Source organism: Camelus dromedarius, chromosome 18 (assembly GCF_036321535.1).
Source record: "Camelus dromedarius isolate mCamDro1 chromosome 18, mCamDro1.pat, whole genome shotgun sequence".
Classification (NCBI taxonomy): Eukaryota; Metazoa; Chordata; class Mammalia; order Artiodactyla; family Camelidae; genus Camelus; species Camelus dromedarius.
In genome coordinates, this window is record NC_087453.1 from 14216748 (window position 1) to 14244011 (window position 27264).

At 38.1% G+C, this 27264-nt stretch overlaps 1 protein-coding gene across 8 annotated transcripts in view; it reads left to right on the forward strand.

Annotated features, from left to right (window-relative positions):
• PTPRT (protein tyrosine phosphatase receptor type T) overlaps nt 1-27264 on the forward strand; it is a 939599-nt gene that overhangs the window by 714993 nt on the left and 197342 nt on the right. For all 8 annotated transcript variants that reach the window (XM_031433788.2, XM_031433792.2, XM_064475672.1 and 5 more), the window contains one exon: nt 17122-17395. In XM_031433788.2, the coding sequence (XP_031289648.2) occupies nt 17122-17395 (274 nt within the window). The remainder of the gene's footprint in view (nt 1-17121; nt 17396-27264) is intronic.

The window sequence follows — 27264 nt, forward strand, 5'->3', positions numbered from 1 at the left end:
TAAATATCTTTGCTGATCAATGGATTTTCTAAGCATTGTAGCGCTGGTGGCTGAGCCACTGCTGAGAATGACTTCCAGGTGAGCCACGACTTTGCTGATGTTGAGGTCTGATTGTGGAATGAGGGAGGGGGCTCCTAAGTACTTAAGATAATTGCTGGTAACAGCAGAGGTTGTTAGTATGCATTCTTCCTGAATAGTGATGTGAATTCGAAGTATAAAAGCCCACAGCTCAAAAAGATACTCCTTGGTTTTTGGAAGGAACTCCCCTTGCATAGTCACCCAACTGCCATGAACACCCCATTAGGGACTTCGGGGGCCAGATGAAGTAAGACATATTATATCTCCATCTCCTCTGTCCAGACATTCTGATTTTCTCAGGTTTCTCTTTCCTAGTCTAAACATATCAGGGACTTACTCTGTGTGTGTGTGTGTGTGTGTATATGTATGTATTTGCATGTGGTAGGTTTTAGCGTATGCATAGCCATCTGAAACAATAAACTTATTATGCTCTTGGTTTATAGTACTCCATCAGGTTTTTGTACAATTCTTAGCCATTCCTATATGGTTGAAAATTTGGGTTATTTTCAGTTATTTGTTGTTATAACTAACCCAGGAATAAATATATTTATTCATGTTTTTCTTCTGGTATTGTATCTTTAAACAGGAAAAAAAATCCCCAGGAGTAGAATTACTGAAATGAATAAAATGGAACTAAAATATGTTGAGTCTCTACTCTTACATGCCAGGCACTGACAGCCAATTCATACATATTAACCTTTTCTCATTCTTTAATTAAAAAATCTCAAAATAACAAGTGCACATATTTGGGAAATCAGATAGTCAAACCATTCCCAGCCTCACATTTTTCAAGCCCCAAGTCCTGTGCCCCAGAGGCAACTGCATTTTCATTCTTTGCCATTTCTTCTGGGAATTGGCAATGTCACTACATAATGTGCTATTTTAAAGTTATTGATTACAGACATTATCTATTTGCTTCCCACTATTATGGATGAGAATTTGGTTGTCTTAAATCATCCAGCTTCCCGATGTAGTTATACCACTAGTTTCAGTTAAATAAATACACAATAGCTAATCTTACAGTTCTACAAAAGCAGGCCCCTTCGATGCCAGGTGGTACACTATTTTTTATTGTAGTATTGTATAATTAGCTTAAAGCTTACTATGTACCAGACACTATTTTAAGTCTTTTACCTATATTAACTCAGTTAATTCTCATCAGAACCCTATAAGGTAACACCAAATATTGGCCCTATTTTAGGATGAGAAACTGAAGCACTGAAAGGTGAAGCATGTTGCCCAAGATCATGTTGCTAGTAAGTTGCTAATCTGGGATTTGAACATGACAGTCTGGCTCCAAAGTATGACTCTTAACTGCTATTCTGTACTGCTTCTCACTACTCTTCCTATTTTGTACAGTTTTTTTTTTTAATTTATCATAGAATGTACAATTATTCCACTTTATTCAGGCAATATCTTTATTTACTATGAATGCATTTTTATTCCAACAGAGCTCTTCCATTTCAGATTTACTATTAAATACTCTTTTTTTCCTTTCATTTTCTTATTTTTTTGGTCATTTTGTCCTATTTTCTAGAAAAATACCAACCTTTCATAGCATTTGTTTGAAATTTCAGCAATCATTTTTCCTGTTAAGAGCTATTTATTTACTGTTCCCTGATTTTATTTTTCCCATAGTTATCACTTCTTGTTTATAGAAGCAACCGTTTTCTTTTCTGAGGGTAATGTTTTGATTGGGAGAGAGAGAAAGCAATCGCTGACTCCTGTATTATCTCTGTTTCCTCTGGGGTCATCTTTTCCCCATTTGAGTTGACTGCTCTCTTTTACGTGGGAGCATTTCTCACCTAACTGGTGAGCTTTGGTAGTCAATGTTTAAAAGTAAGGTGTTGTAAAAGTTGAATGGAAGTGCTGTGTTGTGGGGTGAAGGCATTCAAAGTCTCCAGAGATGAAACCTCCTGTCTCCTGCCTGAGGGGTAGGGGATAGACACCTACAGGCGCATGTTCAAGGGTTTGATGGTTTCACGTGTAGACTTTGGATCAACACCCCTGGTTTCAGTCCCCCCTTTCATTTTTACACCCTCCTTATTTCACTGCTTCAAAACCAGTGTCTCACTTGAGATCCACTGGGCAAATCAGCTCCATTCCTACTCACATCTCTTTATCATGTGGCTTTCTTTATCCTGCCATAACAGATACCTCTCTTCTGATCATTTTCAGTCTTCCAGAATTTAGTGAAACCTCTCACCCACTAACAACCCCTCTCCTGTTCTTTTTTCCCTTGTGGGTCTATATGTTTTTTCATCATTTACTGTCCCTTTAAAAATCAGCACAACCATTATTAAGCATTTATCAAGTGCCAGGCCCTGAGGACTAGATATCACATCTGGACTAATGCAAAATTTTAAATCTTCCACTTTTAACTAGAAGTTCACTTACATTATTATCTAATCCAGTGCTCGCAATAATCATTTATGGAGACATTATTATTATCTTGAGTTTTCCAAATAGCATTTAAAGGAAAGTCACAAAACTAATAAGATTCAGAACCAAAATTCAAATTTGGTACAGATTTTAGAATCCATGCTTTTTCTACTCACAGGTCATAAAAGTGTTTATGAGTCCCGAAAGCCATTGCCAAACTATTTCCCCAATTCGATGAATCCGTTTACAACGCTGCTGGGATTATACAATCCAACCAGTTCCACCACAGTGCGCTAAGATGGCATACTGTAATTTACATTTACTTTGATAATTTAATGGGTTTTAAATGGGAGCATATTATCATTTTGATTTGCATTTCTTGGCGTACTGGCAAGGCAGTTTTTTTCCGTCTATTTTTACACTATTGACAGATCTTTTGAGTTGCCTTTTTAACATTCTTCTCCCATTTACCTATGACAGTGGCAGTGACTTCTTGATTCTCAACCAGAGTTAATGCGTCCCCCAGAGTCAATGTCTGGAGATAATTTTGGTCATTACAACTGGAGAGTGAAGGCTGCTACTGGCATCTAGTTAGTGAGCAGAGGCCAGAGGTCCCGCTAAACATCCTGCAATGTACAGGACAGCCCCCTACAACAAAGATGACCCAGCCAAAATGCCAGTAGTGCCAAGGCTGAGAAACTTTGACCTATGAAGATACTGATAACCCTTTTATTTTTTATTATTTTTGAAAATGTATGATTATATCAGAGATTCTCAATCTTTTTGGCCACAAAACCCTTTTACATTATTAAGAAATAATGAAGATCCCAAAGAGCTTTTGTTCATGGAAGTCTTGTCTATTAAGAGCAATGTGATCTGTTACAAATTAAAGCTATATTTTAAACATATTATCATTTTCAAAAAAATAGTAGTAAACCCATTACATATTAGTATAAATAATACATTTATACTTTCTAAAATAATCAAATTAGGAGGAAGAGGTGCATTGTTTTACATTTTTTCACGTATATTTAATATTTTTAATGTCTGGCTTATAGAAGATAATTGCATTCTTGTATCTGTTATGTATCAATTTATGTTGCTCTTTGAATGGATATTTTATCTTTGATTTTATCCTTGATATTTTGTCATTTGTTTTGTAACATTATGCTTTGGTCATTTAAAAAAAATCACAGATTTCGAAAAATCTTTCAAATATTGACACATTTCATTATACAACATCAAAATATTATATTTGCTAATGTCGCCACCAAATCTCATTGTTAAAGTTTTTAAGTATTAGGAACCTGTCTAGTTCACAGTGACAGGTAAGTATTCCAGATTATAATTTGCACTGAAAGCTCAATTATGAACAAATCCCATTACTTTCCCTTAAAGTGATGGATAAACTTCATTTATTTTGGGAAAAAAATGTTTGTTAAATATTCAAGTGTGAATAACCACAGTTTGTCAGTCATTCTTTCAAAAAAAAAAAAGATGCTTCATTAAAAATGTGGCTAGTTTAGCATGCAACTCAAACAATCATAGAAACATTTTTCCTTAAGAAACCATGGTACTTCAGTAAGCAAGAGATACAATCTAGGCTCACTTCCCATTGTGTCACATGAATATTAAAAAGACATGTACTCAGGGGTTGAAATTAACACTTTTTACTGCTTTATGAAGGACATTCTTAAGTAAAACTGGCATTTTTGTGAAGAATACAGTAAGCACAGTAGGGTTCCACTGCCTGGATTCGTGTTAAGGCACCAGCAGTTTTACCCACAATTGGATTTGCGTTCAGTGCAAATATCAACACGGTGGAAAAAGCAAATCAAGTCAGAGTATACAATTAAAATTATTCTGATATTGTAGAATCACAGAAAGTTTCCTAGGGGCTCCTGGGGTTCACAAACCACACTCTGAGAACTGCTAAACTAGATGATTATGTTGTATCCATGAGTCTCTTTGACTCACCTCACAAATTCAGGGCAAGGCTTTCCACAGGTGGGTCTCTGAAATGTGCCATATATAAGAATGTCTAGTGAGTCTGTGCAAAGTTCTGATTTCCAATCCCCACATTCAGAAGCTTGTAGTGGGGCCCTGGAATTTATAGACGATTCTGTTGTTAGATGGAGACCTGGCATCTATAGTCCTCCACACACAGGTGATCTCAGTCCATTGTACTCCTACAAATAACCTCATCAGTGGGTTACATTTTCCCACAAGAAGAAATCTTAGTTGGTGTTATAATTCTTCTATAGCATTTATTTGCCCTATCTTACACTAATAAGCCAGTTATGATGATTAATTTAATGGTTAATTAATAATCATTCCATTTACCTTTTTAAAGTTTAGAAGGGCTTTTTGAGGATAATTGATTTCAGATAGTCTTATAAGAAAGCACTCAGAGGGTTTTCACCAGATGCTTTCCTTTCCTTAAGAAAATGTCTTTGTTGCAAGTAGAGAATCCAAGGCACCCTACAGGTTACTCTTTTAAAAACAGCCATTGTACCGTCTTCCTCTATAAAGGCATCACTATGGGCTTTAATCGTGAAGTTTGGAGATTGAATCCCTATCAAAGCTAGCCTTGTTCAACTTTATTTTTTTTTCCTTTGCTCCTTTCACAACATAAGGTGACTTCAGAAAACAACAATCACATTTCAACTGAAAACTTGGCAGGAGGGTAAAGGGGTTGCTTCCCAGGACATCTGAGGAAGAACGCAGTATTGGGAGGCCTGGGGTGAGGGAAACAGCCTAGTTCGCCAGTGGGAGACATAAAACGCTTCAGAATGTTTGTTATAAAACAAAACAAAATTAAAAAAGGAAGATTTTGAGCTCCTCAGAGTGTTCCATTTCACTTTTTAGCTTTTCAGAATTTAATGTGTGAATGCATTAACCTGAGATCTTTTAAAATGAGGGTTCTGATTCAGTAGATCTGGCATGGGGCCTGAGATTCTGCACTTGGAACACGCTCCTAGGTGATGACGATGCTGCTGGTCCATGGAACACTGAGTAACAAGGCCCAAGAGCATTCAGCTCCCCCCAGCTGTTCTTGATTGGCACTGTTTGCTCCAAACATTCTTTATTATTTAAGTCTACGTGAGCTGTATTAAAGTTCTTATTTAAATGAGCTGTTAACAGAAGCTAACAGAGCTATTGGTCAGCGATGATTGTAAATTCTTCTTTACACTTTACTGTACTTTTTATTGAAATGATACTTTTCAGTGTGGACCTGGAAAGTAACACTTCTGAAGTTAGGTAGGGGAGGAGTATATTTATTAAAAAATCAGAAATCAACATTACTCAGCAAGATAAAAGTATATTAGGTACAGATTATACCATCTGCAAAAATTCCCTTGCCAATTAAAAATATACTACAGTTCATTGTAATATATTAAACAATCATTTGCAAAGTACTTTCATGTTCCTAATTATAATACTGAGGTCGTGAATATAAGCATGACTGTATTTTATCACTTCATTTTAAATAAAGTTTAATTTAGGTTCATCACAAAAATAATATAAGCTGATAGAAGTTATAGAAAAAATTTAAAAGGTAAAATCATCAATTATCCGTCATAAAATATTAACATTCAGGGTGGGTGTTTCTTCTGTTTTTCTTTGCCAAATTGAAAAATTAAGTCTTGATCCTCCCTTAATGATGTTGCTTCCTGCTTTTGTCACGTATTCCCGTAACTATTACCATTTTAATGATGTTAATTGGATACATATTATTTTATTTCTCCAAATTGTTAGCAGATTCTCCTCACATTTACTGAATACTTCTTGCAGCACCGCTGACTCGTGATGCTGCCTGTGTGTGTGTGTGTGTGTGTGTGTGTGTGTGTGTGTGTGTGTATCCCACTATATTCTTGGTTTGCCTTCACTCTTCCATTAGATCTGCCTCTCTGTTGATCACTGTGTCTGCACCACCGATTTTAACTATAGCTTTACAAAATATTTTTAATATCTGGTCCTCCTAATGATTCTTTTTGTTCCAACTGTTCTTAGCTATTTTCACCCACTTCTGTTTACCTGTGAATTTTAAAATCACTTTATTATGTTCCCTAAATAATCCCCAGTGGAACTGGTTTAAACCGATTTAAAATCTTACTTAATGTGAAATGGCTATGTGACTGTGAGCTTTACCACGCTGAAAGAGGGCAAGCCTATCCGTCCAAGTCTTCACTATTTCCTGGGAAAACTACATGGATTCCTCCATGTGGCTGATTTCCATGGCTGCCTTGTTAAAATTGTTTCTTGCTAACGTTAAGCTGGTGGTATTTTCTGCTATCTTTCATTATCATTATGCTTGCTAACTGAGTTTTGCTGGTATTTAGGGAAACCTTGTGTGTGTGTGTGTGTGTGTGTGTGTGTGTGTGTGTGTGTGTTATATCCATCCCGTTTGCTGAAACCTCTTGTGAGTTTCTTTAATTAAAATTTGGTATCTGGCTCACCAGTCTAGTAATCACATCATCTGTCAATACTACTTTTGTGTCCTCCTTTCTAGTTGTAATCGCTCTTATTTTGGCTTTATATCATGTTGGGGAGAGCTCTCTGAGCAATGTTGCCAAATAATGTTGATAGTTGACCTTTTTGAGTTACTTCCACCTCCAAGGCTTATCCTCCAGTAACTTTCTCCTACGTGTGATGTTAGTGGTAAATTTGAAATAGGTGTTTTTTAAACATAGTAAGAAAAAAAAATCTGTTTGACCATTTATCTTTGTGACTTTTAAAATCAGAAATGGATGTCAAATTTTATCAAATGCCTTTTTGGCATCTATTCATATGATCATATTGGTTTTCTATTTGGACTCATTTATGTGTTATTTTCCTGGACTTTCTATTACTAAGTCTATCTTGTGTACCTGAGGTAAATGACCTCCTTATGGGGAATCAATGTAACAGCATATCAGAGGTATAGTTTGGAACAATTTGAGATACCCTCCCTCTTTTTCCATCTTATGTAATTGCTTGTATAACATGGGAAACGCCGGTTGTTGACGGACTGAAAGAAACCATTGGAAAAGCCATCTGGCTCCAGTGTTGTTTACTCTCATTTTCTTTTGATGGAATGCTTAATTAATTTATTGTCATTCTTTTTTGTCTAATAACAAAGACTTTTTAAATTCTGAAAACAGGTTTTGTCCTATCCCATAAGCGTTAAATGTCATTGTTCTCACTGTAATAGTTTCTAAAGAGTATGAAATTGTGGTTTTGACTTCCTATTTGATATGAGAGTTACTTAGGAAAATTCTTATTTTCCCCTATTGGGAGTTTTTAATTTGTTTAGAATTTTGGTTTAATAATATCTAGTTCTATCTCATTATGCAGAGATAATATAGTGTATACCTTTAGTTACACAAAGACTTTATTGACTTTTGTGAATTCCCCTTGTCATTTAATCCTTCATGTCAAATATGATCTCTTACATATTCAAATGTTGTTTTCTTCTCTGTCATATTTTCTTGGAGTGGTTTTCCTAATTTTTTGCTTTATTTTTTATTCATATTTTCAGACATTTCAAATTCACACACGCACAGCTTTTTTCCTTTATCTTTTGTGAGTTGTTCCATTGTGAAATCTAAGAAGATTTTTTTCCACTCAAGATGGTTTTTTTTTCAAATTTCAGATGTACAGTCTGTTGCAAGAATGGTACAATACACATCCCTATACACTTCCCCCAGATTCACCAGTTGTAAACATTTTGTCAGTTTACTTTATGTTTCTTTTTCCAACCTCTCAAAGACTTGCTAGGTTAGCTATAGTAATCATGACTCTTCAAGAACCCCTAGCTTGTATTTCCTCAGTAAAAAGTCAGTCTTCTACATAGCCACAATGTAACATCACACTCAGGAAATTTAGAATCCAATATCCAATCAAGAATCACACATTGCATTTGACTATGGGCATCCTGAAAATTTTCAGTAAGTAAATTAAATTTTGAAACATTGGAACATAACGTGGTTTGTCATATATAGCGAGGTCTTAGATTTGGTGGGTTTTTCCCCTCATAATCATGGAATTTTTCAACACTATTTATTGATAAGATTTTTCTCTTTTCCATTGACTTGTATTGTTTTTATTTCTGTCTGTAAAATTCACACATACACACACGTCTATCCCATTTTCTTTTAATCATATTCCAGTATTCATGGTTCAATTATTTTAACTTCATAATACCCTAAAATATCTAGTAGTGATTTTTCACTCACATTCCTTTGTTTAAAAATAAGTTCTTGACCATATTTCTTATTTTAAACAAACAAACCAAAAATAAAGTCGCATTGAAATTATTAGAATTTCCAAATTGAGGTCATCCACATCTTCAGGGCTCTGAATTGTCACCTAACTGACCTCATATTTTATATTATTTGCCTTTTCTCAAAGAAGAAATATGAATTTGGCAAGAATTGGTGTCTTTACAACATGGGATGCTTTCACACAAGACTTCAGCATTCATTTCTGTCCATTTATTCATCTTCAGTTCAGCACAACTATTCAACACCCACTCTGCCGTGCTCTCTGCTAGGGGCTGGAGATTTTTTTTGTATCACTCAGTAGAGGGTTTTTTTCCTTCCATGTCAGTCCTGTACATTTCTTACTTGTGTTATCCTTGGCTAGTTCTAAAGGACTCTGTTCTAAAAGGATTTTCCCTTTATATCTTCTAGCTTGTTTTTCATGGTGTACAGTTTATTTATCTCTATCTTCTATCAAAGCACTTTACTGAATTCTTTTATTAATTTTAAAAGTCTTTCACTTCATTCTCTTCAATATATTAAGTCACAGTCATATTATCTACAAATGATGATAAATGGCTTTCCTGTCTAAAATGTGTATCGCTTCTGTTTTGGGTCTTACTGCATTTGGCCAGAATTATCTCATTTTAGTTACAAGTTCTAGAGATAAAGTGACTTGCTCAACACGTCGGACAGAGCTAGCCAGTGGCAAAGCCAGAACTAAAACCTTGACTTTGCTTTTTAGCACTGTGCTGTCTTAGCAAAGGTCACTAAATCAAGGCCATCTATCCAAATATCAGCTAACTGGCTTCGTATCTATCCAGTTGCTTTTTCCTGAAGGAAGGTTGGCGTTTGCTCTGCTTACAGTCCTCTCTTTAAGTGACTTAACCTCTTAGATACATGTGCACACATCACCCCACCCCCAGCACACACACAGAGATGCACGCGCAGTGGGCATGATGATGATAAATGATATGGAGAAAATCTAAGCAGGTAAGTGTAATAGGGTGCTCTGGGGTTGGGGCGCTATTTTAAATACAGTGATCATGTAAGACTTCGCTGGCAACGGGGAAGGAGCAAGCCTTCTAAGGGTTGTGTAGATCTGAGGGAAGAGCGTCCCAGGCACCATGGAGCAAAGGCCAGGGCCTTGACATGGAGCATGCCTAGCATGTTCAAGGACCAGCAAAGAGGCCTGTGTGACTACAGAAGAATTAGAAGAGACGAGGTCAGAAAGGGCCTCATAAGAGAGGGCCTTGGAGACATTGTAAAGATGCTGCCTTTCACCGTAACTAACATAGGAGCTGTAGGGGGCCTTTGAGCACAAGGGTATTGTGACTGGAGTCATGTTTTTAAAGGGTCCCGCCAGCCACTGTTTTGAGATTGTTGGGGCAAGATTGGAAGCAGGGAGACCAGTTGGGGGGCTGTGGCTATAATCCAGTCAAGAGATGATGGGGCTTGGTAGGGTAGCAGCTGTGGAGATGATGGAAGTGGTCAGATTCTGGATAGATACTGAAATTAGAACCATGAGAGTTACTTATGTATGGTATTGTGAACAGAAGAGGATCAATGATTAAGAAAAAATATGTGAGGGCCAGGTCCTCTACATTTTGATTTAAAATATATCTCCACCCAAGTAAGTACATGCTCACTTAAAGCTAGTTATATTTCTTTTAAATATGAGAGAAGAAGGTATGGCACTGTAGGCATCATCAGATGGTTGTCTGGTTTCTCCTTTTAAGGTTTCTTTTGCTTTCATGTGATAATAATTAAAACTTAATTTGAACTCTTTGATTGAATTATTATGGCCCCTTTACACAACATATGTTTCTTCCTCTAAATTCCTACTGAAAACCCACTTTTGTTAAATTTATTAAGTGCAGTTCAATCACAGGAGAAGGATCCAAATGGAAAACAAGGCAAATCCTTGTGGTCTAATTGGATGTCACTGTAATAATAATGCATGCAGCGGTTGTATTGGCTCCAACCAACTTTTATGAAAAGCACTTTACTCTATAGAAAGAACTCTGTAGACACATTATCTTATTTAACCCTCACACTGTCCCGTAAACACCCTTCTTCTCAGAATCCTTCCCTGGCCAAGTTCCTCCTTCTGCCCCCCCTCCTTGGATTGTGCTGAATAGTTAATATCTGTCTTCCCCATCTCATTTCTGAGCTCCCAGTGCCCAAGGGCCATGTTATATTCAGACTTTAACCTGCTACGCTCCGGTCACTCAATAAATATCTGATGAATAAATGAATAAGTACATGAAAGACAGAGGGGATGGTAGATCACACAGCTAGTCAAAAGCCAAGGAAAGATGCACATGTACATACTCTGACACTAAACTGCAAGTGTGTTCCTCTCCCCATGTCCTTGCCTCCTCTGAGAGCTATTGTGACTAAGCAAATCGTGAACAAAAACAGGAATTCCCAGAGCCTTGGCGTAAAGGTTGGCCAACAAAGACAGATCATTGTCAGTTTCAGTTTCGTGGTTCTGAGTGACCTTTAATGTGGGGAATATAATTGCAAAGCTAGATTCTGTTGGGTATTACAAAGCTCACACTTGTTTCTTAGCCCATCTTGTACCGTAACGCCAAAGGATTATCATAGCATTTTGGTATTCAAATGTGTGCATAGTTGAATGCTAAAGCACAGACTCTTTTGAAGGGAGAACGAATATCCAAGATTATTCAGTCCACCTTCCCTCATTTCTTTAACAGCTTTGTTTAAGTATAATTTGCATACCACAAAATTCATCCATTTTTAAGTGTACAATTCAATGATTTTCAGTAAATCTGTAGAGTTGTGCAACCATCACCACAGTCCTATTTTAGAACATTATCATCACACCATAAAACACCCTGTGTCCGAGTGCAGTTGCTTCCTATTTCCACCTCCAGTGCTGGGCAAACACTGATCTGATTAATGTCGCTATAAATTTGCATATTCTTGATGTTTCATAGGAATGGATTCATACAGTATTCTGTCTTTCACATCTGGCTCCACTCATTTAGCATAATGTTTTTGACCTTCATCCATGTTGTAGAATGTATCAATAGATTGTTTCTTTTATTGCTGAATAATATTTCATTACATGGATATACCATATATTGTTTGTTCACCACTTGTTGGACATTTAGATTGACTATTATGAGTAATGCTGATATTAACATTTGTATACAAGCTTTCATATAGACATACTTCAATAGGAATCTAGAAATGGAATGGCTGGGTGAATGATAGCTTTATGTTTACCTTTTTAAGGAACTTCCAGACTATTTTCCAAAGTGACTGCACCATTTGACTTTCCCACAGAAATGTATGGCAGTTCCAGTTTTCCAATACCCTTGTCAACACTTGCAATTGTCTGTCTTTTTACTGACAGCCATTCTAGTGAAGGTGTGTGGTGGTTTCTCATTGTATTTTTTGTTGTCATTTTGTTTTGTTCTTTTGGGGTTTTTGTTTGTTTGTTTTATTGCTTTAGTTTTTCATTAAAGTATAGTTGATTTATAGTATTATATTAGTTTTAGGTATATAGCATAGTGATTCATTTTTTTTTATAGATTATACCTCATTAAAAGTTAATGACTATAATGGCTATAATTCCTGTGCTTTATAATATATTCTTGTTGCTTATCTATTTTATATATAGTAGTTTGTAACTCTTAATCCCATACCCATAATTTGCCCTTCCCTGTCCCTATCACCTTTTGATAACCAGTATTTTATTTTCTGAATCTGTCAGTTTCTATATTGCATATACATTAATTTGTATTGTTTTTTTATATTCCACCCACAAGTGTGATTCCTTTTTTGTATCCTTAGTTGTATAAAATCTTTTCTACTAGTCTTTAGGTCATTCTCATAGTTACTCTGTAAATAGTTGTAATTTTGGTGTGCCTGTGGAAGGGGTGAGCTCAGGGTCTTCCACTCTACCATCTTGGCCACACCTCTCAAGGATGACCATCTTTTCATGAGCTTATGAACTCCTTGTGTTTTATCTTTAGTGTAATGTCTAGTCAAGTCTTTTGCCAATTTTCAAATTGGGTTGTTTTTCTTTTTATTATTGAATTGTTATGCATCATTATGTATGTTGGATGTTTAAGTCGTCATACATACAATCTGCAAATATTTTTTCTCAGTGTGTAGCTTGTCTTTTTATTTGTTTAATAGTGTCTTTTGAAGCTCAATTTAAAAAAAAATCTGATGACATCCAGTTTATCTTTTTTCCTCTCATTAGTGTATCATGCTTTTGGTGTTGCATTCACAAACCCTTTTCCTAATCCAAGGTCGTGAAGATGTTTCTCCCAGAAGAGTTATAACGTTAGCTCTCACAGTTAGGACTATTATCTGTTTTCTATAAGTTCTTGCATATAATGTGGATTTAAATTTAGAGTTCTGCATGTAGATTATCAGTTGACCCACCCAGCATCATTTGCTTAAAAGGTTATCCTTTTACCATCAAATTGTCTTGGAATTTTTGTCAAAAATCAATTGACCGTAAGTGCTGCAGTTTATTTCTCAACTCTCAATTCATATTGGTTAATCTGTAAGTCTGTCCTGTGCCAGCACCACACTATTGATTTCTGTAAGTTCTGAAATCAAGAACTGTTAAGTCCTCAACTTTTTTTATTTTCTTAATTGTCTTATCTGTTATGGATTCTTACATTTCCATATACATTTTAGTATCTGGTTGTTAGGTTTTGCAGAAACTCTTCTGGAATTCTGATAGAGATTTCATTAAATCTATAGATGAATTTGATGAGACTGGCCATAATAACAATATTGACTACTCCAATCCATAAACATGGACTCTCTTTCCATTTATTTAGATCTCCTTCAGTTTTTTCAGCAATGTTTTGTACTTTTCAATGTATAAGTATTTTACTTTTTTGGTTTAGATTTATTTCTGAGTATTCTTTTTGATACTATTGTGAATAGAATTGTTTACTTAATTTTATTTTCAGATTTGTAAGTCATCAGACCTCCTAGTGTAGTTAAAGATATATGCTTTGGGATATGTATGTATATAATATTAAAATTGTGTCTCCAAACTCATCAAGTTGGCTATAAGATAAGTATCTATAAAAGAAAGGCTTTTCCCTATCGATTTCCAATATTAAATCAGAGGTTTGTTTCTGCAGAAGAAAAGAATGGTAGAAAATTTACCAACATTTCATTGATGATTGCATAGAGGGACTGAATAATGGAAACCCTTTTTCTCTTTTCTCTGCTTTTCAAACTTTATAAAATGTTACTGTATTTTCCTTGACATAAAAATAATTTTAAGTGAATTATCTGGTGGAGTAAGATAAAGATGATGGTCCAACTTTATGTACTAAAAAGCAGTATAGCCTTGTGGTTAAGACTGAGGGCTCAAGAGTCAGGCAGCATATGTTCAAAGTCTAGCCCCACCGCTCGAATAGCAGGATGACCCTCGGTAAGTTTCTGAGTCTCTCTGTGAGTCACTTCTTTTAATCCTATCAGAATAAAATAATAGTATCTGCTTCTTGGAGTTATTGTGAAGGTCAAATGAAGTAATGCATGGAATGAGCTTAACATGGTACCTTGTAGATAATAAGTGCTTACTAAACATTTTGAGGTAAGTGAGATAATAGTTGCAGTATATAGCAGCAGAAACTGTGATAAAAGTTTAAACAGAATGCTGTGGGAATAGAGGAAGGAGAAAAAAGCTCTGGTTTGCAAGGCAAGAGAGACTCCTCAGAAAGAGTAACAGTTAATCTGGGACTGTATTGGATGAGGAGTTCTCAAAATGAAGAAAAAGGGAAAAGTCATTTTAGGAATATGAAACAGCATATAAAATGGCAGTAAAGCATGTAGGGAGAACTGAGATGAATATGCATTTAAAATTCCTTTTTGTAAATTTTGGTAAATTCATTTCTATAATAAATAGACTATTGTGCGTTTAGCAGAAATACTATAACTTAGAGATGCAGCCATGAACTAGGTGGCAAGATCTCAGACCTCATGAAGTCCACAGACTAGTAGGGAGCAAGCAGTAAGCCAGTAAACAAATAATCAGACAAGACATGTTTCAATTGTGATAAAAGCTGTGAAAGAAATAAATCAACAGATGTGATAAACACTGACTCAACCAGAACACTGGTAATTATAAGTGAATGCCTTGGTGGATTTGAGATGACCCAAATCAGTGATTTTCAACAGAGTGAGAATGTTGTAGGGGATTGCCCCTGCTGGGGCAAAGGTATAAATGTCAGAATCACCTAGGTTTGTGGTTTCAGAGCTACTCATTAGGACCATTGGATAGCTTTTTTTTTTTTTTAAGTATTTTTTTTAAAGTACTCTAGGGGCCTCACCCTTGTCAAATTATATTACAAAGCTATAGTAACTAAAAGTAACACTCAGATAAGTCACATTCATCTGGGTATTACACCCACTCATTCAGAATGTATATCTGTTCACTTAGCTTTCAGACACCCAGGTCCTGCAGCTCCTCACTTGGACATGGTTCACACTCAGATGTAGTTTGCGCTCTCAGTTGGCCACATTCACTCACGTGTAGACTCATGCACACTCTGTGCCATTGTTCAGACGTGCACGCCGTTTAGCAGGCGTCTTGTTGAGCCATGACTAACCTCCACACAGGTATCACTCATCCAAGTGTGGCGTTCACTCACCGGCCTGTCTATTTCCATCTGCGTTGCTGGCCCCCATGCTCAAGGAGGTTCGGGGGAAGACTTGCCATATTGAGTGTGTCATGTTTCCTTGCGTCAGTCCCTCTGTAGCCTTTCTCCCCTAATTAAGTAGTCCTGTACCTCTGTCTTCACAAAGTTGTGCTTCTTAACCAAGTGTCTTCAGATGGACAGTCTGATTGAAGCATGGTAGCCTTCACCACATTCCATTTTCATAAACCACGTGTTCGTTCACTATGCCATTTTTAAATAATCAGTTTGGGAGCACTGTTGCAATTACTTTATTAATTCATTAAAGTTCCTGGAGGTATTCTTTGGGTAATTGGTATTTTGTCTTAAATTACAAATCCCAGGGATTTGTGCAATAAAGATCTTCTAAAAGAAGAGCATTTATTCAAGAGAAGTAAAATTGTAAGTGTTCAAAGAGATAGTAAAATGTTATCAAAATTTAGGATAACTTTTCTAAGTGGAGCCTACACATTTGGCATACAGCTGGTGTTCAGTACAGGCTTGGTCATGTGTCTTCACACACTAGCACCTTCTCCCATCCTTATAAGTTGAGGGGAATGGGCGAGATCACTGGACAGGAGATCAGAAAAATCACTGTTTATCTTGATTAGGGTTTCTGCATCCAGTCAGTTTTGGCTTCATGCTTATTGTCAATTTTAATTCAATTCAGTTTGGTTCATTTGAACAATCTTTCACTAATCATTATATGGGTATCAGGCAACCTGCTGAGCAATGTGTCAACAGGGGAGAGTGATACAGAGATAACTAAGCCACAACTTCCACTGTCCAGAAGGTCACAGTCCAGCCAGAGGAACAGTAGTCCCATGCTCATGTTACTGCAGTCTCAGGCAGAGAGATGTCAGTGAGCTGTGGGGGAGTCAAGTAGAGGGGGGAAATCATTCAGATTTAGAAGATCTAGACCAGGAGATGAAAGATGGGCTTGGCCTTTGGGGAAAGGCTCCCATGGGCAGAAGTGGGTAGAATGAGAGGGCATTGCAGGTGGAGGAAGCATGAACTGGTGATGGCATGGGGTTGAATCCAAAGGATGTTTGTGCAGTAGCTTGGGGTCTGGAGCAGCTAGAGTGAGGGGTTTATTGTAAGACTTTCTGAAAGGTAGACTAGAAGCCTGACACAAAGTGCCCCAAATGCCAGGATGAGGAGTCTAGATTGTATCATTCAGATAATTGAGAGCCTATGACAGTGCTTGAAGAAGGACAGTGTTATGTTTAGGAAGATCAGTGGATTAACTAGTCGGTTGATCAGATAAGTTAGAGGCACAGAGCCCAGCTGAGTCCAGCTAAGAGGTGGAGAAGTGCCCAAACTCAACATTATGATGGGAGGAGAAAGGGGGAGGGGCGGGTACAGATTGCTGAGGTCAAGTCAGCGGAATTTGTTGATTAGAGGTGCAGAGTGGGAGCTGAGGAGGTAGGAATTGAGGAAGAGCCCCAGGTTCAGGATCTGGCCACTTGACAAGCAATGCTACCCTTCATTAAGGAAAGATATGTAGAAAGAGGAGGACACAGGTGTGTAGGGGTTGAAACTGAGTTGCATTTTGGATGTATATAGTGTGAGCTGGCTTTGTAACGTGTAAATGGAGATCTGTTTCTACAAAGCAGTGGGTTTATAAGTCTGAAGCTCAAGAGGGAGGTTTATTATGCAGACAGAGGTGATGATGATAAATAACGCATTCCTCCCTCCAGGTAGTGGCTCATTTGCTTCTCCTCTTTCCTGTCCAGTGTTTATCAGCTGGTTGTCAAGGAGGAGCGACCTCAGAAGTCACGGAGGGCAGCTGACATCATTGAGTGCTTTTCGGTGCCAGTGAGCTATAGGAATGCCTCCAGCCTTGATTCTCTACACTACTTTGCTGCTGAATTGAAACCTGCCAACCTGCCTGTCACCCAGCCATTTACAGTGGGTGACAACAAGACATATAATGGCTACTGGAACCCTCCTCTTTCCCCTCTGAAAAGCTACAGCATCTATTTCCAGGCACTCAGCAAAGCAAACGGAGTAAGTATGACCACACAGAGGTCATTTCTTGCCTTGTTTTCTCATTCTTAAATGAGGAGGCAACATGTCTGGAGAGCAGAGGTTGACAAACTGAGACCCATGGACCAAAACATTCAGCCCCATGCTTTTTTTTTTTTTTTTTTTTCAGGTAAAGGAATATTGTGTGGGTTTTTTTTTTTAACTGAGTAATAGTCAGTTTACAATGTTGTGTCAATTTCCAGTATAGAGCACAATTTTTCAGTTATACCTGAGCATACATATATTCATTGTCACATTCTTTTTTGCTGTGAGCGACCACAAGATCTTGTATATATTTCCCAGTGAAGCCTACTAATTTTCATAGTCTGAAGCTGCTTTGATGCTACAGCAGTATACTTGAGTAGTTGCGACAGAGACACTATGCCACATAAAACCTAAAATATTTACTATATGGCCTTTTACAGAGAAAGATCTCACACCTGTGTATTAGAGGCTAGAAAGGTGTTTCACTTGGGCAAATCATATGCAGATCTGAGTCTTAATTTCTTCATCTATAAAATAACACCTATCCAAAAAAAAAACACCTAGAAATTTGATATCCATGAAGGCATTAAACAGGTTTTAATTAATCAGTGGCTAATAACCCTTTTATCATTACCATTAGTCACACTATAAAATATTTTTGTCTCCCAAAGTCAAGGTAGCCTTTTTTGTGTCAAATTTTTTTTTTTTTGGTTAACGAAGGGTGTCAATCATAACATCACAAAATCATAGGGCTAGGAAGGGTCTCAAAGTTCATCCAAACCTCCTTCCCTCCCCTTGCACAAGAAACAGTGGTTCATTCAACATCATAATATCACAGTGAACTGATGTTAGTACTTAGTCTTGAATACCTCCAATGACAGAAAACTCACTTCTTTATGGGATAACTTTACTGATCTTTGTGGGGTCTGTGGCACTAAGAAAGCTTTTTATTGTATTGACTTAAATATATCTTTTATTGTAGCTTCTACCCACTGCTCTTGATGCATGCATTTAGATTCCAATAGAACCAATAGTCACCTTCTCAGGTGGTATTTTTTTTTTCAGTTACAGTAAGAACTTTTCCACCATTCACTTCCCTCTATACAAACACACCCATCTGGTCTTATCTTCTGCAAGCTGAAAATCTTTCATTCCTCTTATGACTCAAGTATTTTCCATGTAGGAAGCTTTTGTGGGAAAATTCCAGGTTGCCATATTTCATTCAACCAATATATAATGAACAGTGACATATGCTGGGCCCTGTAGTTCATATTAAGATTATGTAGTGTGTGCCCTTGAAGAGCTTCTATAAATGTAAGCGAATCTGGTATGTGCCATGTCCCACAGTGTATCTGGAGAAGTGAGAAGCTCCCTGGAGAAGAGAAGTCTCAGACAAAAGCAAGATTTGGTGACATTCTTACAGAATAGCCTATGTAGGCACTGGGTGGCCAAGATAAAGAGTTTAGTCTGTCAGTGGCAGTCATTAACTTATGAGAAACCCGGACTGAGAAACTCATTAACATTTAAAATGTCCACATACCCATTTAGATTCCACATTGGTATTTCAGTTCTGCATTTATTACTGGCTCCAGCAACATTCCTCACAGGGAGTACAAACTACAGAAAGAGGCTGCCAGACTGCCTTCCACCTGTGCATCTGGTCTTGTCTCTGCGTGAAACACTGATGTATTGAGGAGGAAGACATGAAGATGGCCAGAAGCATCTGGGGCCCCATCTTGTTCTTGGTTCTCTGCATCCCCTATTGGCTAGTTTGTTAGTTCAGCACAACCTTGAGAAGGTGTGGTTTACCCTGTTCATGGCAACATATCAAGAGGTGCTCTTGGGTTTCCATGCTGTGAAGAGGAGTGGCTGCTGTGCTCAGTTCATCCTCTACCACATTCCTGCCAAGAGTCTCATAAAAACACAGCAATAGACCAAGTCTGGAGAACTCAAGAAATTGGAAAATGGACTCCAGGAGAGATTTCCCCTGCCTGAGCATGGTAGGTCCTGAGCAGAACAGCAGATGAGGCAGAAGGACTATTGGAGGTTTTTCTCTCCAAACATCATACAGTAGATCCCCTTTTCAAGACAAGGGGTTTTGCCATTGGGAAAAAGTCACCCCACCCTGAAGCTACTTCATCTCGGAAGCAGTTTCTACTACTGCTTCCGAGATAAACGAGGCCATTTAATTCCTCATGCCTTCGACCTTGCACCATGTGTACACTCACTTGGGAACTAAGATTTGCAGTAATGAAACACAAGCAGGAATAGAATTGGATGAATGTTTTTGCCAGGTGTCTTGAGGGTGTAGTCAGCCTCAGAAGAACAGAGAAGAAAGAGCTGTGGGAGCTGGGCACTCAGAGTGTTGTGTTTTTCTGACAAGAGAAAAACTACACACCATTTCAAATTACTGTGTATAATATTAAGTTCTACTAAAAAGAGTTGGGTGACAGGGACAGGAGCAGAAAAGTCATCCTCAGTCTGACAAATCTCTGCTTGGCCCCCTCAGATTTCTCTGTATCATGAAGGGCAGCAGACAATGCAGTTAAGCCTGGAGGATTTTTGAGGAGAAAATGTTATAACCCACAAATTCCTTATCAGCCAAATTGTTGTTCTTGTGCAAATGCATCAGAAAGACATTCTTACTATCCAGAGGCTCCCACATGACCTGATTCTAATAAATCATTCAAAAAGCAATTGAGCAAGCCATGAATCAAAATAAAGAAATCAAGAATAGAGAAATATGGAATAAAAAGACCCACAGTGAACATGAAAACTAATTAAATATCACATTAATGCTAAATAATTGCTTTAAATATGTTTCAAGGGAGGTTAATATTAAAAATAATTACTTAAAGAGAAGATGTATAATGTAAAAAGTTAACAATTGTGATCTGAGTCTGTAATTCACTATTCTGTCAAAAAAAAAACTGAGGAGGAGCTGGAGAACTGATGAATATAAATAAAACTGCCCACTTCAGACAGGATGGAATACATAATGAGTACTTTATTTTTGATACTGAGAATTTTTGAAAAGTATTTTTTAAATAAAAGGCAGCCTTCCAATGTATCATAGAAGTGCCAGCAAACAATCTGCAAAGGAGGAGAAGCAAAGGAAACTGTAAACATGAAACTCAGCAACTGTGAAGCAAGACAAAAGACAGAAGCACCAGATCTGATTTTTTTTTTAAATGTGATGCTTTGCTCTCTTTATAAAAGGTGTAAAATGTCTTGGGTCAAGTAAAAACCGGAATTCAGCAAATCTATATCACTGGAAGATTGAAAACAAAGGTTAAGGCAAAGTTATAGTAAATTAAAACAAATTCAAGGAAAGCAGAAATGGCCATTTGTTGCAGGATGGTTGTGGGCAAGTCTGAATTATTTACTATCTGTCAATTTCATTGCTTCCAATCCCATCTGCAAGTTTCAGTCAGAATAGGGTAAGAGAATTTTAGGATCCAGATATGCTATGGATATTAGAGAGGATTTTTCAGCCTAGCAGAGTAGCTAAATGTTTAGCCTTTACAATCAGACTTCCTACACACAAACCCCTAGTAACTGACTTTTATGTAAACTATTAAAGGAGTTAATTGTGGTTGATTAATTAATTAGGTAAACATCCAAGAAGCACATACTATATGACAAAAAATGACATATCTTCTGAGTGTTGAGAATAAGTGGTAGGCCCAATAGACAAAAAAAAAAAAGAAAAGAAAAAGAAAAAGCCTGTCCTCAAAGCAGTAACATTCTAACAGGGGAGAGACCAAAAATAAATAAATAAGTGAAATAATATGTCATATAATTAATCATTAGAGTTAGAAATGTGGAGATCACTTGTTAAATTCTTGACTATTTTTAGGATAAGGGTAAATACATTCTGTAAACTCTACAGTGAACTATATAAATGTAGAATATTTTAATCCAGCCTTGTACACACAATGGAGAGTTCAAGTGTCGTGTGCGTTATGAGGCATGGTTCTCAGAGTCCTTGCAGACACTTTCACGAAGTGTGAGTGTTTCCTAGGCACTTGCACTGGGAATTTTGGTCAGATTAGTAATACCGCATTTACTCGTTTATGCTTTCTTACACGTAACAAGAGCAGTCCTAGTTATTGGAGTGTTGTCCTTGGTGCTGAACTCTGCACGTGAATCAGGCCCTGTTGTAACCGTTTGTTTTGGTTACGACTACATTATAGATCTACAGCGCTTTAGAATTGGATGAGCTTGAAGTGCCATCTAATGTGCACCAGAAGTCAACAAAGAGATCTCTAATAAAGTGTTCTTGGCAGGGAATTACATAGCCTCTGCTTGACTACTGAAATTCTCTGGAGGGAAAGCGTTAATTCCTTTGCTGAACAGGTAAAATTATTATATTCCTTCTATAAAGATAAATTCTGTCTCCTTAACTCTCTACTTTTGGACACTTGTATTAATTTGGACAAATCAAATCGTTCTTTACCACGTCAGCCTTTTGGAGAAGATATGACAGTATCAGCCACCATCCCTCGCTACACAGGCAATCTCTCCTTGATATTTAATCTGAAATTACTTCTTTGTCTCACATGCCATGATTTCTGTATCTCTTTCATCCTGTTTATTCTGTCCTCTTATTGACAGACTCCTTTTTTCCCCAATGCCCTCCTTAAAAAGGGGTGCCCAGAACCTAGCGTTGTGCTCCAGATATAGTTAAACCATGCCTCCTACATTTCAGCTACATTCTCTCTTGACCATTTTTTAAGATATTATTTCTTCTACATTCCAAGACATTTTTCTCACTTTAGGGCCCTCATATAAGCTGTCATTTTACCTGAGTCTCTCTTCTTCATTCGTGGAAGAACTAGTACTTTCTCAGTTTTCAAGCCTCATCTTCAATGTCATATCCTCTGGCAACTTTCCAGTCATACTATCTGAGACCTGTCTCCATTGTACTCACTACAGATTATCAGTTCTTTTTCTTTACAACATTGTGCGTATTTTTAATTACACTTGTTTTCAGTGCATGTCTCTCTCATTAGACTGAGAGCTCCAGGGGGTAGGAATTCTGTTGTTTGCTTCTGTATCCTCCATACTGAGCGCAACACCTAGTAGATACTCAGTCATCATTTGATGAATGAATGAATGGATGAGAGTACAAACTGTCTCTTGTTGTTTGTAAGTCTCAGTTTATCCACTTATAAAATTGGAATGGTAATACACACTTCACACAATCATTCTGAGGATTAGATGAGAAACAATTTTGAGTACTGAAAGGCACCAAATAAGTGTGAGTACAGTCAATGTAGCATGAGAGATGTGGCTCTGAGCTGTTTTCCCTATAGACAGATGAGCCATAAAGGACCTTCCTCCTATCATAGCAGTAATACTTTCCCCAGCTGTCTCATTTCCCAAGCTCCAGGCTACTGGGCAGCCTTGATTTCCTCCAAATCCTCCAAATGGCACCCAGAGTAACTGTCTCAGTTGTAAACAGCGGGTGGGTACAGTTTTGCATTGTTTCTTTCCCATTCTTCCCAGAATGAGGTCTGCTGAATCTACTGTTCTCTGCATCCTCACCACCATTAGCCATGATTGTGAAGTTGAAAGGACTATAATTAACGGTTGGATGCAAAACAAGTGTGGCGAATTCATGCAAATATCCATCAGAAGCCACCTTTTGTTGGGCAATGCTGTTGTGCCTGTTCCATTTATGCAGAGAGAAAAACTCTTTTCCTCACCATATCCTTTTCATCGTGTGGGGGCACATTTGACCTGCATGGTGCCTCTGCCAAATGGTGAGCTAAATAAGAGAAGCGGGAAGTAGAAGGGTGATTGTTCTCTGTGTCTCACTTCCTCTTCCAGATTCTGAACTTAGTTGCCTCTCGAGGGCAGTTGGAAGGCAGACGCTGTTTTGAATGAGTCCTCGTGTTTGCAGTGTCACCACATTATAATAGTTGGGATCATCAAGGTAGAGCTGGATTAGGGAAAATTCTGTGTCTCTGAATGAATTGGAAGAAACTATATTTAATTTTGTCCAAGCCCTGTTAAAAGAATGTTTGCTCATTGATGTTGTTTTTTGGGTTTTTTTGTTTGTTTGTTTGTTTGTTTTGTAGTGTAGTAGGGTGGAAGGAACTGAGAGTCAGGTGTCAGGATGATCTGGCTTTGAATTATGGCTGTTCCCAGCTATATGAACTTGAGCTGGCTTCTTAACATCTCAAGATGTATAATATGATTAATGATGTACCTCCCCTGAATGTGGGGAGAGTAAATGAGACAGTGCATACAGGGCATCCATCACAGTTGTAGTATTTGTTCTCTTTTCCTTTTTGCTTCTTTCCCAAAGCTCCTCTCTTGAGGGAAGGGAGGGTTGAAGCATCCTTACCTGGTACATCCCCAATTTCTCCCATAGAAGCACATAACTTTTTAACTCTGGAAGATCTCGGGAACCATGTCTATGTGGCAGCTCTTGACTGTCTTAATTCACCCATGACTCAATTGCTTTGTAACCCTGCCCCAAGCTTTATTTTCCTCAATTTAACTTTTCCTACATGGTTCTAAGCCTGACATCTGTTCCTGTTGAATCTTTTGATATAATTGATTTTGCCTTTGGGGAATGATCTTTCCCCTCCCAACCCGATTTCCTGATTCTTTTTTAAGTTTAGTGACTGTTGACATGTCACATGAGAAAAGCTCAGATGGACCATGGAATGAGAAGATTTGGGAATCCCAAGCTCAAATGGGCTAGAGTTAAGACCACAGAAGATCACATGGCTTGGGTCCTAGGTATTCCATCAGGGAGTTTATAAGAAAACTGCTATATTGGTCAGGATAAGCCAGTTTATGCTGTAGTAACAAACAACCATGAAATCTCAGTATATTACCAGAAAAATATATTTTCCCTCCTTCTACATGTCCAAAATGGATTTGCATAAGGGCTCTGCTTATTCTAGTTACTCAGGGACTCACACTGATAGAAGGTCCATCTTGACATGTGCTTCCATAGTCACCAAGGTAGAGAAAGAACTGTGACAAATAAGGCACTGGTTCTAGAAAGTTTCCAGACAGAGTGGGACACAGCACTTTCACATGCCATTGGCCAAGACTAGTCATGCAGCCCTGCTTAACTTCAGAAGGAATGAGGCAGTGCATTCCAACTGTGTGCCTAGAGGGAGAACTGGGATATTTGAGAGCATCCCTAATGACCACCGCACTTCCCCTATTACGCCCTAAGCTCTTCCTTCAAGTTCTTAGGATGCCCGGACTCACTCTTAGAACACTTGTGCAAGTTCTGCCACAGGTTCTGAGCGCCTGCTCTACCCCAGCACACCAGGCAAGGTGCTTTCACCTATTCTGCATCTTGATCGGTCTCACAAAGTGACTTCGCTTAAATCAGTGCATGGAGGACTGCCAGAAGCACCGTGCAATCGCCCAGCATCTCAGTTACTTCATACTAAAGGAGGAATTTTAGTAACAGCTTTTTCCCTTTACCTCCATGGAGATATGGCAAAGAAGTGTGCAGTACTCCTGGTGACACTGTTCCACTTTAAATGGCTGTAGTGCCTCAACATCCACCATGCAGTGTGGCTGAGAGGCCTCAGAAAACCTCAGATCCTTCCCACCCATCAGTGGCTGAGCCAAGGTAACAGGAAACTGTGAGTCAAAGGCCACCACACTCCCTTTTTTGACCTGTTGCCACAGTCCTATGTTGGGAACATATTTCTGGGTTTTATTAGCCCTGTGAAAGTAGAAAGGAGAACTGAGAAGTGGACACGAACAATCCAGGGTTATCCACACACTTTCCTGTAACCACTTGGGAAAGCTTTGTCCTATTAAATGTCCCCTCTCGGTTCTCGTCTGTTCCCAGAGCCTAGGTTCCACGCCTCATCTACCTGCCTGGACCTCCTCCCCATCCTCAGTGGATTCTGCCCCCTGGGGATCACCCACCCCTTGGGCATGTCTACTTCCAGGCCTCCATTCTACCCACTGAGCCTTACCACTTGCTCGTGAAAGCCCTGGGTTTCTGCTGGAGCCCAGTTAGGTCTCAAACTTCTCTTTCCATCTGAGAGAGAAATTCCCTGAGTATCATCTTGTACAAATACCAGGATGAGCTCTCCCAGGTTGCTAATCTATTTTTCACTCACTTACAGTTCCTACAGATTTTATTATCATGGTATGAGACCTGAGGGACCAAGAACATTTTCTTTTCAATGCAAATATACTTTAAACTCTTTTGGAGAAGGAGATGAAGGTTATCCACATGTTGACAGCTGATAATCTTGTCAGCTTGGGCCTTGAGGCATCGTTGTTCTAGACCCCCACCCCCAAAAGGCTCGTGGAAATGGCAGCCTAACTTTCCATTTAGCAGCGTTTCTGCCTCCATCAGGCCCCTTCCCAACTGAGGGTCTTCATGAAGTTCAGCCCAATTGGCCCCCTAGTGGTGAAAAGAAAAAGTGGGAAAACCTCTGAACTTGGAAACTGGCTCCATGGGTTTAAGAACTGGCTCTGCTGTGTCATAGCTATGTGAACTGAGTATTGGCCTACTGAGCTTTACTTTCTCTGCTTGTCAAGTGGGGATGAGACGTGCCCTCCAGAACTCACTGGGATCTTTGTGAGGAGGAAACAGTAGATGTGAGAACTCTGCACATTCCTAAGCACCTTTGGAATGAAGGTGTTGCTAAAAACATAAATGTGTGTGTGTGCACGCTCAAACTCAGCATATGTGTGTACATACGTATACACATTCATATACATAAACATTTTAGCATGTATATGTATGTAGACACACATATGAATATGTATGTATACATACTGAGTTAAAATAAAATTTTTAATTAGTTCACGAATCTTAGTGGTGGAAAGGTTATCATTATGCCAGAAGTATAATATAGGTGGTTAATGAAATAGAACATTACCTATATCTCTCGAGCTTCCTGGAAGCCAAGGCCAAAAGGGGCATATGGCCAGTTTACATAGCTTCTCTTACTGGATAGAAAGACGTATACCTATTTTTCATGAGAAACACTAGAAGGAGGATTTATCATATATATCCTTACATAAGGAGCCTTGAGGAGATACCAGTCAATATTATAACATCATTTTTGTTCAAACACTTCATTGGTCCCTTCTCTGTCAGTGTTGTGATACAGCATTAAACTGGAATTTAATGGAGCCATTTACACTCAAGGATTCTATTTCTTGTGCTATATAACAGCATTAATGTTATTAATTAACTCCATTAAATAAGATTAATGGGTCTCAAAGTTTCTTTCCCCTTAGCAATTTTTTATGAATATGCCTAGTAGGGGGTCTTTCCTATTGCAGAGATTGGCACTGACCATATGTGACCTTAGGCAAGTGATTTAGACTCTGAGTCTCATTCTCATTTGGAAAATTTTGATGCCTGTAGTATCAACTTTATAAAAATGTTTGTAAATTTTTAATGAGAAGATGCATGAAAAAATGCTTATCATGGTGGTTGGTATGCAATAAACACTCACTTAATGCCAGCTGTCATTATTACAATATCACAAGTGGTAAATATGAGACAGAATGTGGGGTGCACTAAGGAAAGAACAACAAAAAAAAATATGGGTGCACAGACACTTTTAACTCACCAATCAAATATGAATAGACTGTGGTTGGGGTGTGGGAAGAGGGAATTCAGACAGAAGAAGCAAAATCAGTGAAGTCCAGGGTGTGCAAAGAGACCAGCTGGCATGCTGGGTGCATCAAGGAGAGAGAGGGAGTGAGACTTCAAAGGAAGGTTGAGAATGCTGTATTTATAGAAAGACAAGTGCAGCAGTGAGAGTTCTTCTGCAGACGCATCCTGGAGGCTCAATTGTGGTCAAGTTCCATCTTTTGTATCATGGCCCCCAACTTTATAAACTATTAGG